Source organism: Solanum lycopersicum, chromosome 11 (genome assembly GCF_036512215.1).
Source record: "Solanum lycopersicum chromosome 11, SLM_r2.1".
Classification (NCBI taxonomy): Eukaryota; Viridiplantae; Streptophyta; class Magnoliopsida; order Solanales; family Solanaceae; genus Solanum; species Solanum lycopersicum.
Window position 1 is genome coordinate 59794850 of NC_090810.1, and position 17345 is coordinate 59812194.

Consider the following 17345-nt stretch of genomic DNA (forward strand, 5'->3'; position numbering starts at 1 on the left):
AGTTACCTTAAGATCAAATAGAGTCGGTCTGTCATATTCTAAATAAATCATAAACTAATACACGCAAAAAAAAAAAAAAAACTTTAAATAATCCAAAATTCCTTACAAGTTACAACTCAGGCCTACCTCTTTTTGCTTGAAGTTGTTTGACATCAAATCTGAAATGTAGCATTCTAGTTTTTCTTTTATATATAATATATGTGGAATTTATATATAATAAGCGCATAATCTATATATATATATCGACTAGAAAAAGGAAACAGTAAATCTGATTTAGATAAAGATACCTTCTTAGATTGAAGAGCATATAATTGTTAAGGGCATCATAACACATGATGAAGATAAGGATATCAAACATATGCTACAGTCTAATGCACAACAATAAAACTTTGCCAAAGTTAAAACTAACAGCAGACACATGACTAATTTTTTTTACCATACTACAATAGTAAATTTTTCGAAACTAACCGCGATCTAGTTTTGATTGTTCAAGTCCAAAGGACGATCGCGGTCCTAATTTTTTTCTACTTTCAGAACCAGCTGTGAAGAAATAAACGATTTCCTGCGGATCAATTGCTTTGTATTTACCTTTCTATCTATTGTTTCCATCAGAACGAACAATCAGGCGTTGCTGGTACTTCCTCCTCTCCTTTCAGCTGGTTTGTAAAGCACAACGGTAACAAACTTTGAGCGAAAACGAGAAGTTACACCGACTGCCACGACTGGTCCCTGGGCTTGTCTGTCCTCAAGGTAGAGATGGTTTAGAACCACATGTTGTGGTGATGGAAGCTCTGCAGACTGATCCCTAGTCACACTGGGGTGGTTCAATACAGTAGTGTGCAGCTGTTGTGGAACCATTGGTGGTTCACGAGCATCATCTTCGTTTCCAGGATGAACGTTGTTGTAACTTACATCAGGTGATGTTGGTATCTCGAAACCTGTCACGATAGCTTCATCCTGTGTGTATAACTTGGATTAAGGCATAGTTTTAACAAACAATAGTACAGTCAGTATGTATGAAATGTGCAACTTACTTGAGCTTCGCCATATCGATGTGCTTGATTCATGTTCAGTAAAACGAAGAGTCCCACAAACTGAAATAGAGAAATGAAATCCTTTAATTGACACAATTCAGAGCCTTATAAATTGAACGTATGCTTAAAAGACATAACATAAACGGAAAGACAATTCAAATGAACAAAGACAGTGGTACAATTATGTTTCCCGGTTATACATGGCACCTGCCATGGAAGAGAATGAACGAGTTCAATGATCGAGATAATTCAAATGAACAAAGACAGTGGTACAATTATGTTTCCCGGTTATAAATGGCACCTGCCGTGGAAGAAAATGACCGAGTTCAATGATCGGCTTTAATTTAAGATGACCAACTTCAAGGTTTCAACAGTATTATCAAAAGCAAAAAAGCTCCGAGGTCTGTTGAGGCTTTAATGCAAAAGGTGCAAAGGGAGAAAAATACAAATATATATATATATATATATATATATATACATATATATAGGTGTAGTCCAAGACTAACAATCATAAATATGAATGACAAACATACGGACAAAGAAATTGAAAAAATAGAACAAATAAATTGTTTGGTGTTGCTTCTTCGGAAGAGGCTTATTGGCAAGGAAAATTATGTCTTAGAGCCTTGATGATGATGATAAAGCACACATTAAGCGAGGAGAAGTGCTCAACACAATTCTGAGTCTCGCCTTCAATGCATAAGCGCGCCTTTGACAATTTCAAGCATTTCTTTTCTACTGTAGAAGTTTGTCATAAATATCTACAACAAGATCCTAATCCTCAGTGTTATCCAAGGCACGCTTAAACCCTGAAATGAGGCACAAATCATGTCGAGCACTTCGCGTCGCTTAATGTGCACTACAGTGTTGTCATCAAGGTTCTATGGCATAATTTTCCTCGCTAATGAACCTCTTCTGAAGAGACGACATAAACAGTTGATATTGTAATTATTTTTCAATTTCTTTGTATATATATTTGTCATTCATGCTTATAAATTATTAGTCTTGGACTAAACATATAATATTTGTTTGTTTTTTCTCCTTTGGCACCTTTTTGCATTAAAGCTCACGTTTTATTTGCGTTTTTTGCTTTTGATAGCACTGCTATCCTATACGTAGAATCTGAAGAAGACATTTACCTAGGGTGAAACATTCATGCAAGATCTACAGAGCTATTCTCCGGAACATGTCAAACCGAAATGAGCAACAAATTGTTGCAGCTAGGAACTTGTACAGAAGCTTCTTCAATGTATATTCAAGAGAGAGATAAAAAAGAGTTTCACAGGACACCATACAAGATCAACACTTGTTACTAAAATAAGAATAACGGTGCACACTATACCCTTTGTCCTTAAAATACTAGAACAAGTTCCTTCAAGCTAACACGCACTTATCCACCAACTATGCTGCACCGGACTCGCACTCTCCTCCCTTAAAATTCAATGTAGGAAATTCCCCTCAAACATAATCAAACTCATTCTTCCCAACTAGATACCTCAACCTATCCAAAATCAAAGTATCATCGATCGAAGAACTTCCAACTCTGCCTTCAAAAAGAAGGCTTTCAAACATGGTCAACAAACTTAACACGTCCCCCCACATTCTAAACTTAGATATTGTAACTTTAACTTTATTCTGAAGATGGAAACACATGAGCTTTAATAGCACTCTCAATTCTAGAAGTAGAAAAAGGAAGAGAAATCCTTGTGTAAAAGGTAAGCCCCGCTTTCAAGCTATAATTCACATAAGAAATCCTCCTCCAGCTCCAAAAATACTAGCAGTAACAGTTCTCCAAGGGGTGAAAAAGAAGAAAATTTTTGGATGTTGTTACAGACGGGAGGCCGCACAGCCAGACAGTTTTTCAGGAAAATATAGAGAGAAAAGAAGATTGAACTCGAGATTTTTCAAGGAGGATTCAAAAGATTGAGTTTCTTCTAAACCTTCTTCCCTTAATCTTGTGCTACGAACATGATGACTCTTAACTTTTCTATGATAGTTTTTACACCATAGATTTCTCATAGTTGAGTTCTGATGAAACCTATGATTTGATTAGCGATTAATCCATGTGTGGTTATAAAACCACAAAGGGCCTCAATTCCATGTACTAAGAATAGCTGTCTGCTTTTACTTGTCCAGTTCAGAAAACCAAGATATAATTTATCACTTAGTTCCTAATTTACGCTTATTACTAACTAGTCATTTTCCAAAATATAAATTTATTATATTCAAAAGGTGATATAGTAAATTGTCATTCTATGTATTGCACCTTATAGGGTGTGTCAAGTCAATACTGAACAAGTAAAAACGGATGGAGGGTGTAAACTGTCTACCAAAAGTTTCAATTACGAAATGACCACAAGTACCTAACTTATTTGACTCTATCTGGCCTCTAATATTCTCAAATATAGAAGAATGACTCTATACTAGTAATGTATGAAAACAAAGTTGAAAACATTAACTGATCCATCTTGACTTAATGATCAGCCGATGACCCCATTATGGCATATACCATACACAAAAAATGAGACGCTAAAAAGGGTAAATTTAAAAATAACAAGGCCTATATATAGATGGAACACGTACACAATTCCATACTCTTACCCCTACTTCCATAAATGCTTGCACTCCACACCACATTCCAACTGGTTACCTTAATAAAAAAATCCAAAACATGCAGCAATTCAAACTTCGTCAATATCGCATATATTCTCAGATTATTAAAATACAAGTGAAAGAATCTAGCTTGGGATTGAGTAGTAGTTGTTATATTGTTTAAACTGCCCCAAGAATACAGCCAAAGATAAGAGCAGGTCTTCGAATGTGACAACTCAACTAACAGTTTTTAATAACTGATGTCAAATAGTTAGAATTATCCATCCGCGAGTTTGTCCTAGCAAATTCAAAAGCCTTAGCTATTGGTTTAGCCTTTCCACTCCACCAATCCTCTCTTCTAACTCATTTCCATCAGCCAAAAGCAATTACAACTACGCTTCAATCCCAAACAAATTATGTCAGCTTACTCAAATTGCTAGTCACAAATCCAGATAAAGGAGGAGTTTGTGGTAGGTAGACCACCGTTTCAAAACTAGTTAATTTACAATGAAACAAAACACTGAACTATTCCACAAATTCTTCGTTTTGTTAATGTCGTTCCAAGAGCAAGGTTGCACAGAAGTCTAACTGAAAGTTGATAGATAATAGTTCTCATCAGTAGGAGGTTGTATGCATCGGCACCAACACACACATATATAATTAAATTTAACTAAAATGATTAATCTAACTTCAAAAGCTTCCTCGAGGACCAACTATGTTTATCTTAAATTCTTTTAAACATTGATGACAGCGGTGCTTATGATAATCACCACCAAATCCCTCTCTTAACTAATATTTGTAATCTACTATGCAAATTTTTAACTCCTTTCAACCTATTTCTATTGGGCTTCATCTTTAAGTATCCACACTTTTAAGCAAACATCCAGTATTGCACTCTTGTAAATACTCTTTTTATCTTTCCTGATAAGTAGTGCATTTTTCACTATCATACAAAGCAAGTGTACACTGTACACTCACAGCTCATTAGACGTGTATAGCTAATTTTACATGTAATTTAAGGGGAGAGCACAAACATGGAAACGCTGCTCAAATGCAGATGCTACGTAAACTGTTTCCTTCTCCATTAAGTGCTAATAATAACTTATCTACCATCCTAAACACCATGTGCTTTCCATGCTCAAGTGCAGATGCTACGTGAACTCTTTCCTTCCCTGTGATTAAGTGCAAAAAACTTATCTACCATGTAAATCACCAGGAGTTTTCCATGCTCAAGGGCAGATGATACGTAACTCTTTCCTTCTCCATGATTAAGTGCTAATAATTAATCTACGATGCAAAACACCACGTGGCTGCATGATTCAATTACATTTCTGTTTATCCCACTAGCTAATTGAGACACATTTATCGCTCCTAAAAGTTCTTCAAACAGGTGATTGACGAAGAACCAATAATTCCTACTTCTTCCAAGTGCAGGATAACTCCAGTAACACAAAACCCACCAAAAGTGGATAAAAGCTGCTTATCGGATACTACAGATTGTCAATTTGAAATTACAGATCTTTCTTGACCGAGGATTTTCTTTCTAAAATAAGAATCAACTACTTTGCCAACCTCTAAAAAATTTATTTAACATGTATCAATAATCTATCCAGAAGCAGCACCAACAACAACATACCCAGCATAATCCCACAAGTGGGGTTTAGGGAGGGTAGTGTGTATCCTAGTACCACGATCTACCTCCCCTCACCCAAAAAAGGAAACCCTAAATTGATCCAAAATCATTCACATGGGGAATCTACACAATCTGTACACATTGATCGCATGTGTGATTTTGATTCTACAATCATAAATTCGCAAACACAACAAGTAACTACAAAGACAAACATTCATAAACTAATCTAACGTCCACAAGCTACACTAACCTGATTCAACTTTTCTTTGGTTCTTCAATCACACACAAAGAATTCACCAGAATCAACAACCCATCTGCACAAAAAACAATGGAAACACAAGAAGTATCAAAACTTTAATCCATCAAACAAAAAAATCCAACCAGAACCACTAAACCTAAATCCCCAAATTGATCCACAAGACACAAAGCAGAAAAAAGATCAAGAATTCAGTAAAGATGATTTCTTTCAACACAAACTCTACAGAAACGGCAAAGCAGCACATAAAAATCAAAACTTTAACTCTACATAGACCAAAAAAAAATAACCCCAACAGCAAAAACAAAGAATTTCACCTGAAAAATGCCAGAAAAATCAAAACTTTATAAACAAAAATCAGATAAACCCAACAAGAACTACTAAACAAAAACACCCAAATTGATCCACAAGACACAGAGCAGAAAAAAAAAGATAAAGAATTTAGTAAAAATGATCTTTTTTATACACAAACTCTACAGAAACAGGCAAAGAAGCACATAAAAATCAAAACTTTAAGTTTACACAAAGCAAAAAAAAGTAATCCCAAGAACTAAAACCAATGAATTTCACCTGAAAATGCCAGAAAAACAAAAGGGGTTCTGAAACTCAAAAGCTAAAAAAAAAAAAAACCACACTCTTTACAGGTTATATAGAGTATCTCACCTAGAAGATTCCGCCTTGGAATCAAAAGAATCAAAATTACAAAATCACAAAAATTGTATTTTAGGAAAAAACATAATTCTCTAAAGAAATAAAACTTTTGCCAAAAAAAGAAAAATAGGAACATAAAGATTAAACAATTGGGCTTAAGCAAAAAGAGCAAATGGGCCAAGTTATAAAATATCCTAATTAAGAGCATGACAAATTAAGTAAATAAAGGAAATGAGAAAATTACGCGGATAAATATATATATATATATACTAGTTAATTAGCTATTATAGTTATAATTTAAATTAATTATAACTCGCAGACTCTGTTTTAGCTATAATTATGTGTGCCTCTCTCCTATCTTCCTCCCTCTTCTCTCTTCTCTCTTATATATATACAAATTATACATATACATATACAATAATATGATAGATATACAAATACAATTTGTTTTCTTTCATTCTTTGTCCTCTGTTTCTAGTCTCTCCTCTCTCTTCCAGTCTAACTTGTAAAGATATACAAATACATATGTATATCAGTTACATATATAATTATATAATCAATATACATGTATAAGTCAGCAAATATATAATTATAATCCACCTCTCTCTAATCTCTGCCCTCTTCGGCTCACCTCTCTCATCCCTCTCTTCGCTCGTTTCTCCGCCTCTAACATGTAGCTAAGAATCGTAATTAGCAAACGATAGCTATAAAGCCTAATGAAGTTGTTTTTACTGCTATTTGCAAAACTTTTCCTAAATGAAATGCTACAAAAGTTATGTACAATAGGATTAGTGTTGGAAAAGTGTGTATATATGGGGGTTGAAAATTCAATTCGTTTTTGTTCAAATTATTTTAACTCGTCCATACTCAACTCAAGCTATTCATTTACCGCCACAAAATATAATATTGAATTATGAAATAGCTTTGGACCATATATACTTATAAATCAAAACAAAAAGAAAGAATCATTTGAATATTGAACTTGAACTTTAAATTAACAAAGAAGAAAACTCACATTTACTTACTTTGTAATGACTTTAGAGGTGTCACTTTCAAAGTTAATTTTAATAAAGTCTAATTTTAGATAAACATATTTGAACGTTTTAAGAAAATATAATTTCAAATATAGTGTTTGAAATTCATCTTAACTTCAAATATCATTTGGCTTAAAGTTTTTCGAATTGAGTAGACTTGACAACTTTTACTCGTTCCTAATATGATTCAAATAGTGATTTCGAAATCAAGTATATGTGATTGCATAATATTACTTTTTTTCTTATTTATATCAAAGTTTTGACACAATTTTATATCAAAGATACAATTTAGACTGTTACTATTAAATACACATGGCCTTAATTAATACAAGCAATCAATGCAATAATGTGATTAATTAGTGAAATTTACACTATTGATTAATTTTTGATACGACATTACAGGATTTAGAACGCAAATAACAATTACATAGATAACTGATAGTACTATGATAACTTTTGGATACATTACATCATGATACATTTTCGATACATGATGCATCATGCATGAAATCATTTTGGGATTCGAGGGATTTGTACGTGAAATCTTACCATTTTTGCATTTATATGGGCATTTAAGATTCATTTTATAGGAATTATGCGATTTTCTCAGTTTTCATGTGTTTTAGGTCATAAATATTTTGATGATATGGCTTAAGACAATTTTTTACAAATTTTTACGGAGACCTTCATAGGGAGTTGGGAAAGAAGTTCGTAAAGTCTCACTATTTTTTACACATACTTTGGGTATTTAGGGATCATTTACAAAAAAATAGGCAATTTTCTAGAATTTGCATGCATGTTATTTATTATTTTGCAAAACCTTTACAGAAATCTCTGTAGGGAGTTGAGAAAACAATATATGAAGTCTCACCATTTTTTGCACATATTTTAGGCATTCAGGATCCGTTGTACAAGAATTAGGTGATTTTCTCAGTTTTTCGTATGTGTAGCCCATGAAATTTTTGATGAAATAGCTTCCGAACGATTTTCTTGCAAAGTCTTTATGAAATCCTTCATATGGAGTTTGGAGAGCAGTACTTGAAGTCTCGCCATTTTTTCATATTCGAACATTTATGAGTCATTTTAAAGGAATTAAGCGATTTTTTCAATTTGTGTGTGCGTTTTAATCAATATATATTTTGGTGATACGACTTTTATATGACTTTTTTTTTTTTGCAAAAGCTTTATGGAACCTCCGTAGGGAGTCGAAGGACCCGTACGAGAAGTCTCACCGTTGTTGCACATATTTTGGGCATTTAGGATCCATTTTACATGAATTAGACAATTTACTTAGTTTTTCCTAAATGTTAGTCCATAAATTTTGGTGATATGATTTTTTAACAATTTTTTTGTAAAACCTTTACAAAACTCTCAATAGGGAGTACGAGGAGCAAACATGAAGCTTCGCCATTTTTTCACATATTTTAGATATTTAAGATTCATTTTTACAAAATAACATAATTTCTTAGTCTTAAAGTGTTATAGCCCATAAATATTCTGGTGATATTATTTTCAGACGATTTTTTAATGCAAAACTTTTACAAAACTCTCATACGGGTTCAACGAGCAATACGTGAAATATTGTGCAAAATGGCTCTTAAATGTCCAAAATATATCATAAAAGGTTAGGCTTCATATATTGCTCCCCTAACACCATACAAACGTTTTGAAAAATGTTATGCAAAAAAATTATTTGAAAGTCATATCACAAAAATATTCATGGGCTAACACACAAAAACTAAAAAAAGAATTTCCTAATTCTCATAAAATGGAACCCAAGTGTCCAAAATCTGTGCAAAGGTTTGTGAGACTTCATGTATTTCTCCTTCTAGTCCCTATTAAAGAGTTTCATAAAGGTTCCGTAAAAATTGTCTGAAAGTCATATAATTAAAATATTTATAGACTAACACGCATAATAAATAAAAAAAGTACCTAATTTTCGTAAAATGGCTCGTAAATGCCCAAAATATGTAAAAAAAATGGTGAGGCTTCACAAATTGCTCCCCCCAATTCCCTACGTGGAGATTCAATAAAGGTTTTCAAAATATTGTGTGAAATTCATATCACCACACACATGAAAATCGGAGAAAATTGTCTAAATCCTGTAAAATGATCCTAAATAACTAAAATATGTGCCAAAAATGGTTACGTTAAATAATTCACATACCTCTTTTATATTTTATGGACGACTTTCATCCAACAATAGTTATGATACACTTACCGTTAATTAAAATTTTTACTTGATATAGATAACCACAAAAGTGTGAATTTAGGAAAATCTTTTATTTGAACTTGAAAAAAAAATTAAAAGTAAATCGTTTTAAATTTGTGGAATCACAGTGTGGGATAGAACTATGGATAAATAGGGTATTGGGTATGAAAAATTGCTATTAAAACAATACTCCACCTTTCTTAGATAATTATTAGATAATTTCAAATATATACAATAAAATAATTAGTGTACAACAAATATAGCTATATTTTACTTGCATAAAAGAAATAGATAAAAGTTATAGAATATAGATTAATTATATTATACAACATAGTTAACTAAAATCCATAAAAAAAATGTACATTGATTATACATTATGATATACTCATATTATTGAATATAGCTTAATTATATATAAAGTATATATCGAGTATACATAAAATATACACTGACTATTTAATCTTGATCAATCCATTAAAAAAAGGTTATATCAACTTTTAATGAAGGACTTTTTTTAATTATTTAAGTAATTTATCAAAAGACCGCGACTACTTTTAAGGTAAAAAAATATATTATCAATGCTCAATTAATGTGTATTAATCATCAAATAATTGATAATAATTAATCAAATAATATAAGAGGCAATGTTTTTTATTAGAAAATGTAATAACACGTATGCAAAAGTTATAGAATAATTGAAGTTGCAATTACATAATATATACATAAAAAAATATATATGTATACACAAAAAATAATTCATAAAAATAGGCGTGTAAATTTTTTTGATGTATACGATAATTGTACCATGTATACATAAACTTGTAATGTATACGTAAGAATGTTCGCAACAATTATAGGTTATAACTATAATGAATACAAGAATGAAGTTAATATGATAACTATGAAAATTAATTTTTATTCATAAATTGTACATGTGATTCTTGTTACGTATATGGTAACTATACTATGTATACATTGGTTCGTTTTTATCTATATATTCACGTACATTTATTCAAATTGAGATTGACATTTATTGGTATATATTGGTTTGTATTCAATAAAATCAACATTCTTTTTTTTACGAGGATCTTATGAGAACATTTATTACCTATGAAATTAAAAACAAAAATGCCAAATACTATATCCTAAATTTTTGCCCAAAAAAGTTTAAATTTTTCTAATTTCACAAATCACGAAATTTCAAAATTAAGTGGAAAAAAAACACTACATAATAATATATTAAAAGAAGATTTTGGGAGGATTGATGGATAAGCATACATGTGATTTGCATTAACAAAGTAAATTAAGGAGAACAAGAAAAATAGAAAAGCAACAAATATACATATGAAAAAGATTTTAGAATGAAAAAAAAGGATTAATAACATAAATTTTCGCAAAAACAAAATTGAAAAAACTTCAATTCCACTAATCATGAAATTCAATAATTAATGGACAAGAACAAAATTATATATAAAAGATTATTATTAGAAGTATCCATTAATAGACGTATTGTTATATTTGATTTTCATAAACAAAGTTACTTAAAAAGAAGAATTAAAAATTTGGGAGAAAAACAAATATACGTATAAAAAGAATTCAAGAAAATAAAGAAGACAAAAAAGAAAAGAAGTCTATTATAAAATGATTGACGAACAAAAAGGAGAGATAAAAGAAGAATATTAAAACAATAAAGTTTATCTCTCAAGAAAAAAAGGGAGCAATCACACGTGTTTAGAGAAAAATAAGGGCAAGAAAAATACATTTTTTTAAAAAAAAAATAACTATCGAATGCCAAACAAATAAAAGATAATCCTCTTTTTGCCAACAAATTAAATAGGCTTATTTTTTTTTATCAATTTAATCTATAGATTGTGATGATGTGTCAGTTATTCTTTCAAAATTTGGATATGAAATCTTTTCTGGTCCTTTTGATATAAATCAGAACAAGAAGACAAATGTGAAAAAGGACAGAAAAAAACTGGCTATTTTTTTTTTATATATAATTAAGTTTATAATTTTCTTTTGGAGTAATTGTTCTTATTCTAAAAAGAATTTTAAGGAATAAGAATGTGTTTATGTTTGCCTAGTTGTATAAATATTCCTTTATATAAACATGGGAAAATTGTATATAATAGCAAACTAATAACCTAAATTAAATGAAATAGCTAGAGTTTGATTTAATTATGCTCCATAGCAAACATTAGCTAAAATTTGTCAGCGTCTCTCTCCCAAAAATCTCGCTCGCCACTCTCCATTCTCGCTTTATACACAAAAGTGTATAATTCTGTTTCTGTTTTGTATAAAGCGAGAGAAAATTGTATATACACATGCAAAAATGTATATCTTCGTGTTATACACTTAATTATACAATTTACAAATATTTTACTTCAAATATTGCAGAGAAAAAGGCCAACGAATTATACAATTGCAATGAAATACAATTTTCTCTAGCTTTATACAACAGAAGTGTATATATTGTGTTTCTGTTTTTGTATAAAGCGAGAAAAACATATATCTTCTTGCTATACACTTATAATTATGCAATATACATACATTTTAATTCGATTCAACTGTATGCAAAACAAATTATACAATTGCAGCGAAATAGGCCAGCGAATTATACAATTGTATATGTATAGCAAATTATACAGTTTTATGTTTGCTATGGAGCACAATTATGCAAAATCTGTTATAGCATACAAATATGAGCTTTTTATTTGCTATATGTTTGGGCAATTGCCCTATAAACATCCTTACAAAAATGAGATCCAACTTTCCATGTTATTGGGCCAAGAAACTATTGGGTTGTCACCATTTCTCTAAAATAATATATGGAAAGATGAAATAAGAATATATATGGTAAAATGAACTAAGTGGTCCTAAAATATATGGCAAGTAGAAGAGAAAAATATATGACAAAGAAGTATTAGTAAAATTATAATAATTAAAGAATCTCAAAATATATGATAACAAATACTTAGAGAATTAATAATTAAGGAATCAAGGAGTCTAAAAATATACTGTAAGAACAGATTAAAAAAAATATAAGAAGCATTAGATTTTTTAATAATTAAGTAGTCCAAAAAAATATATAATAAAAAATATTATGATAATAAACAATTAAGGAATTTAGGAGTTCTAAAATATATGCTAAAAGGAAAAATATATGATAAGAAGTATTAGGAAAATTAATAGTTAAGTCAAAATATATAGTAAAAGTAAGTGGAAAATATATTTTAAGAAATTCATGGAAAAATTAATTATTAAGTAGTCCCAAAATATATGATAAGAAAATATATGGTGTGAAAAGGTATTTTGTAAGTGAAATTTATGAATAGTAAAATTATATGAAGATCTTGTACTTATTTTTATATTTATTTTTTTATAGTATAGAGAAATTATTATTAATGAACTTTTAACTTAAATGAAAAGTTATTTGAAGTGAACTTATATTTAAAAAAATTTAGTTACAAAGTAAATGAAATAATATATAGTAAAATGCATTGAAAAATAAAAAAACTACACAAATATTAAATACTATTATTAATAAGAATTTATCCCTTATAAATTTCATCTTTCGCTAGGCGATAAAAATTATATAACATGTCACTCCTAATTTATCTTCCCTCGAATAAAATAATACTCTATTTAGTTAAATTTATATAAAAAAAAATCTTAAATATAAGCATTCAAACATTTAATTTTGAATATAAATACTTATTAAAACCAATATACATTTTAAAAAGTTACACGGATAATACCATAAATTAACATAGCTAACAATTTAAACTACTTTTAAAATATTATAATAAATAACACCTTGGTATAAAATAAAACAAAATGAGGAATATATTTTTTAAGAAATAAAGCCATGTCCACACTCTTATAGGTAGTAAGTAGGGGGGTGGGTTGGTAAGCAATCCAAATGCTTAACTTTGACTTTAGCCCACATGTACTACTCCATTTTAACATTTTAATTTATTTGTTTGACATATTTCGATTTAATATGATAAATTTTATTAATTTAATACGATAAATTTTATAATTTAAATTAAAAATACGTTAAATATATTAAATTGTTCTATATTTTATTCTTAAACATGTGATGTGAAAAAATTGAAATTAAAAAAATTCTTAAAAACGAAAAAAGTCATTCTTTTTGTAGACAGACTAAGTGAGAAAATATATCGAATAAATTGAAATGAACTAAGTATTTTTTTTGTTAAATATATAAAAATTATTTTCCCAACAAGTCCACGTGCTTCCCACGTGAAGGTAACCCTACTAAATTCCCATAAACTTTATATCATGAAAAATACAAAACAAAATTGTGTATTTATTGATCTTTTAGTACCTTATAGTCCCCACTCTTTCACTTTTAGCCCCTTTAGGACCTTACCTACTTAAATTCCATGCAACCCAATAATGACTTTTTGGCATACCCTAAAAACCATTGAGGACCATAAATTCCAAAACAAAAAAAAAATTATTTATGTTCGATATTCGTATTAAATCATAAAATAAGGATACATAATGGAGTTATAAGTTTAGGAATCTATATTTTATTAAATTTAATATTTTTTTTTATTATTATTATTTATATATATATATATATATATATATATATATATATATATATATATAAGCTTTAAAATATAATTATTATGATTCAAATTTATTAATTTATAATTTAGAATATATAAAATTTAAAATTCTGATTACGCCCTTTAAAGTATGTAGAGTTATTATAGTTTGGTGATTACCATTTGAGGCCTATCTATCTCATACATAATGAGTTTTAGGACCACTTTCTCCATTTAATAATCATGATACATAATACAAATTGTTGTTATTTAATATTAATTTGCTCATTGGATCTCTTAGACTACATACACACACCAACTTAAAAGTGAGAATATGTAAGAGCAAAGTTGAAAATCAGCAGAGTCAGAAATTTCACGAGGGACGTTTAAGTATTAAAGTGAATTTGTTTAAAAATATGTTATATTTAGCTATTTTTATTATCATTTTATTAGTAGATACGATATAATTTTCGGATGAATGGTGTCCAAATAAAATTAGCTACGCCATTATCAAATTAAAATTTAAATTACATTAAATTAAAATTTTGATTTCGCTTCTAATAATACGTATGATTATTATAGTTGAGTGACTACAATTAAAGGTTATCTACCTCATAAATTATGAGATCATAGGAGATAGCCACTTTCTCCATTTAATAACCATAATAAATAATACAAATTATTGTTATTTATTAAATTGTTCCTCCTACATATATGCTAGGTTACATTTAGATTTGGATCTCTTAGACTAATATATACACATCAATTATGTTAAAATAAATAATTACTTAATGTATACTATAGTAGTTCATATTTATGTAAATCATCTTTAATTAAAGGCCTTGAACTTAAATTATGATGGTAATTTTTATTTTTTATAAGAAATATTTCATTTTAAATTTTTTTACACAAATTTAAATTAATTAAATTATAATATAAATAAATATAAAAAATCGTATGGGAAAAAAATACTTTTATTTTTCTGACATTAAAGAAGAATACAGAAAGCAACTAGTAAAGCTTGCAGTTGTCTGTACGGACAAATGATCAAACTTCAGGTAGAGTGTTTTTTTATACATATATAAATTACAGGAAAATTACGATTTATTTCTTAAAAGTTTATAATTATAAAAATTGCTCAAAACAAACATAATAATATAAATGTTGATACATTGATCTAATGCATGAGATACATTAATTTGATGCGTGAGATACACTAATCTGATGCGCGAAATACATTTTGTTCATGATACACTAATACATTAATTTGGTGCGCAAGATACACTAATCTGATGCGCGAGATACATTAATATGATGCGTGAAAATGAGAAATTTTGAAAAGTTATAAAACTTATAGGAGATAATGATAATAAGTAAACTAAAATGTGAAATTTCCGTAATTAATCTTCTCTTTTTAAAAAAATAATCATTATAAAGTTCAAAAAATTTTACATGATAAAATTAGGTCAAACAAATTAACAAACACTTAAACTCATCAATGAATTTTACAAAGTCATTCCGATTATGATTTATTTTAATTGAGCACTTAATACATGTTAAAGTATTTTTACTAAATACTTTCGATTTAAATTGTTACAAAATTTATTTTTGTAAGTATATTTGTTCGCTCATTAGATATCAAAATTAATAAAAATATGTTTGAATTTTACAACTTATTAAGATTAATCTGTATAATCAAATTTGGAGGTTACATATTTTAAATAATTGACTTATAATCACTTAAAAATACACACATAACATTTCCATAATTTATATCATATATACCTTTTTTTTTTTAAAAAAAAATATCATATGTTAAATGCTCCATTGTAACATTTTGTAATATAACTACAGGTTAGTGACTTTTTTTTAAAAGAAAACAGATGATATTTTTTATGACATAATTCATAAATAAAAAAATGGAGGCTTTGATGGCAGAGAGAATCTAAAATAAATCTAACACCTTACACAAAAAATATATTTAATTCATTCAGGTTTTTTTTTTTCTGGTGTGACACCGTGAAAATAAAATTTCTCGTCTCCAACTTTTACATTATTTTATTTTTACTTTTTTTTCCTTATAACAACCGATCCATAATTTAGACGTTGTGATAATTATGAGTAACAAAATAAGGCATAAATTTTTTTTTTTTTCTTAGACTAAAAAGTAAAAATAAGTAATTTTATCTTTTTTTCATTTTCTAAACCTTTTTTCACATAAATTAAATAACAAAGGATATTATAATCTGTCAATTTAAATTTAATAGAGATTCAATATAAATATCATATATCGAATAATATATTAAAAAATTCAGTAGCTTTGTGAGTGGGTATCACATAGGAGAGTTTTAGTGGTGTTCAAAAAGATTATAAGACAAATAAAAGTACCTTATTAAGTGAGTGGTTCAACTTCATTTGTTTATTAAAAATATTCTGGCCAATTATTGAAAAATATCTTGCCTTAGATTTGATCCTTTTTTTAATATATATATGAGTATATATATTTTTATTCCCATGTTTATGGTTCTTTTGTGGAAAATTGCTTTATTTATTTAATCTTTCTTTTTGAAATTGGGGTCGTTTGATTGTTGTTTAGGAAGTGAATTGTATTTGTATATTAAATTTAATATAATTAATAACATATTTTGGAAGCATTTTAATTTGCTACTTACCATTTTAGAGCTAGTATTCCAATAATTGAAAAATAGTTGCATATAGTAAAATCATTGGAAAATAATAGTTTTCCTTTGAATTTCAACTATATATGGATGGATGTCGATGTTATTTACTGAACTTTCGTCATACTTTTACCATATTTGTCTGTCTAAAGTTAGATTTGACAATACATGATTTCAAATAACATATGATTTTAAATTATTTCAAAGTTTAGATGTCTGATTATTTTTCAAAAATAAATACAGATTAAATAATGGTATTAAAATTAAAAAAAATACTTGTATATATTAGAATAATACTAAGGAGGGTGCCCTTGCTATAGCATTTTTCAAAAGAAAAAAGATTTAGGGTTTAGTTAAGATGGCAATGTGTAACTAATGCTTATGAGGTATCAACCTCACACTAAAAGCATGGGCCCATCCAAAAGTAAAAATAATTTCAAAAATTAATAAAATTAAAAGAAAGTCTAATAAGTTTTATATGAATCCGACGATAATGCTATTGGGGTTTATCTGAATTCAATACTTTATTCATAGAATATAAGTTTATATACATGTAAAAATTAATAAAATTGCAATACATAGTAGACATGAGCTTACAACTTTGAAAATATAATGAATTCAACGCGAAAAACCTAAAATTTTAAAAATATATAGAGTTTAAATTTTGAATAC

At 28.4% G+C, this 17345-nt stretch overlaps 1 protein-coding gene across 7 annotated transcripts; it reads right to left on the bottom strand.

Annotated features, from left to right (window-relative positions):
* Nucleotides 1-272: 272 nt before the first annotated feature.
* LOC101255080 (SNF1-related protein kinase regulatory subunit beta-3) lies at nt 273-6362 on the bottom strand. 7 transcript variants are annotated; one of them, XM_069290727.1, is made up of 5 exons: nt 6179-6318; nt 5510-5573; nt 3636-3684; nt 1035-1094; nt 273-957 (listed from the first exon to the last, which is right to left on the bottom strand). In XM_069290727.1, the coding sequence occupies exons 3-5, from the start codon at nt 3669-3671 to the stop codon at nt 622-624; spliced, it is 432 nt and encodes a 143-aa protein (XP_069146828.1). In that variant the 5' UTR covers nt 3672-3684; nt 5510-5573; nt 6179-6318; the 3' UTR covers nt 273-621. The 7 variants fall into 7 exon arrangements, with proteins under 7 accessions (XP_069146828.1, XP_069146826.1, XP_069146825.1 ...); XM_069290725.1 differs by having other exon boundaries at nt 3618-3684; XM_069290724.1 differs by having other exon boundaries at nt 3618-3684; nt 6086-6273.
* Nucleotides 6363-17345: the final 10983 nt, after the last annotated feature.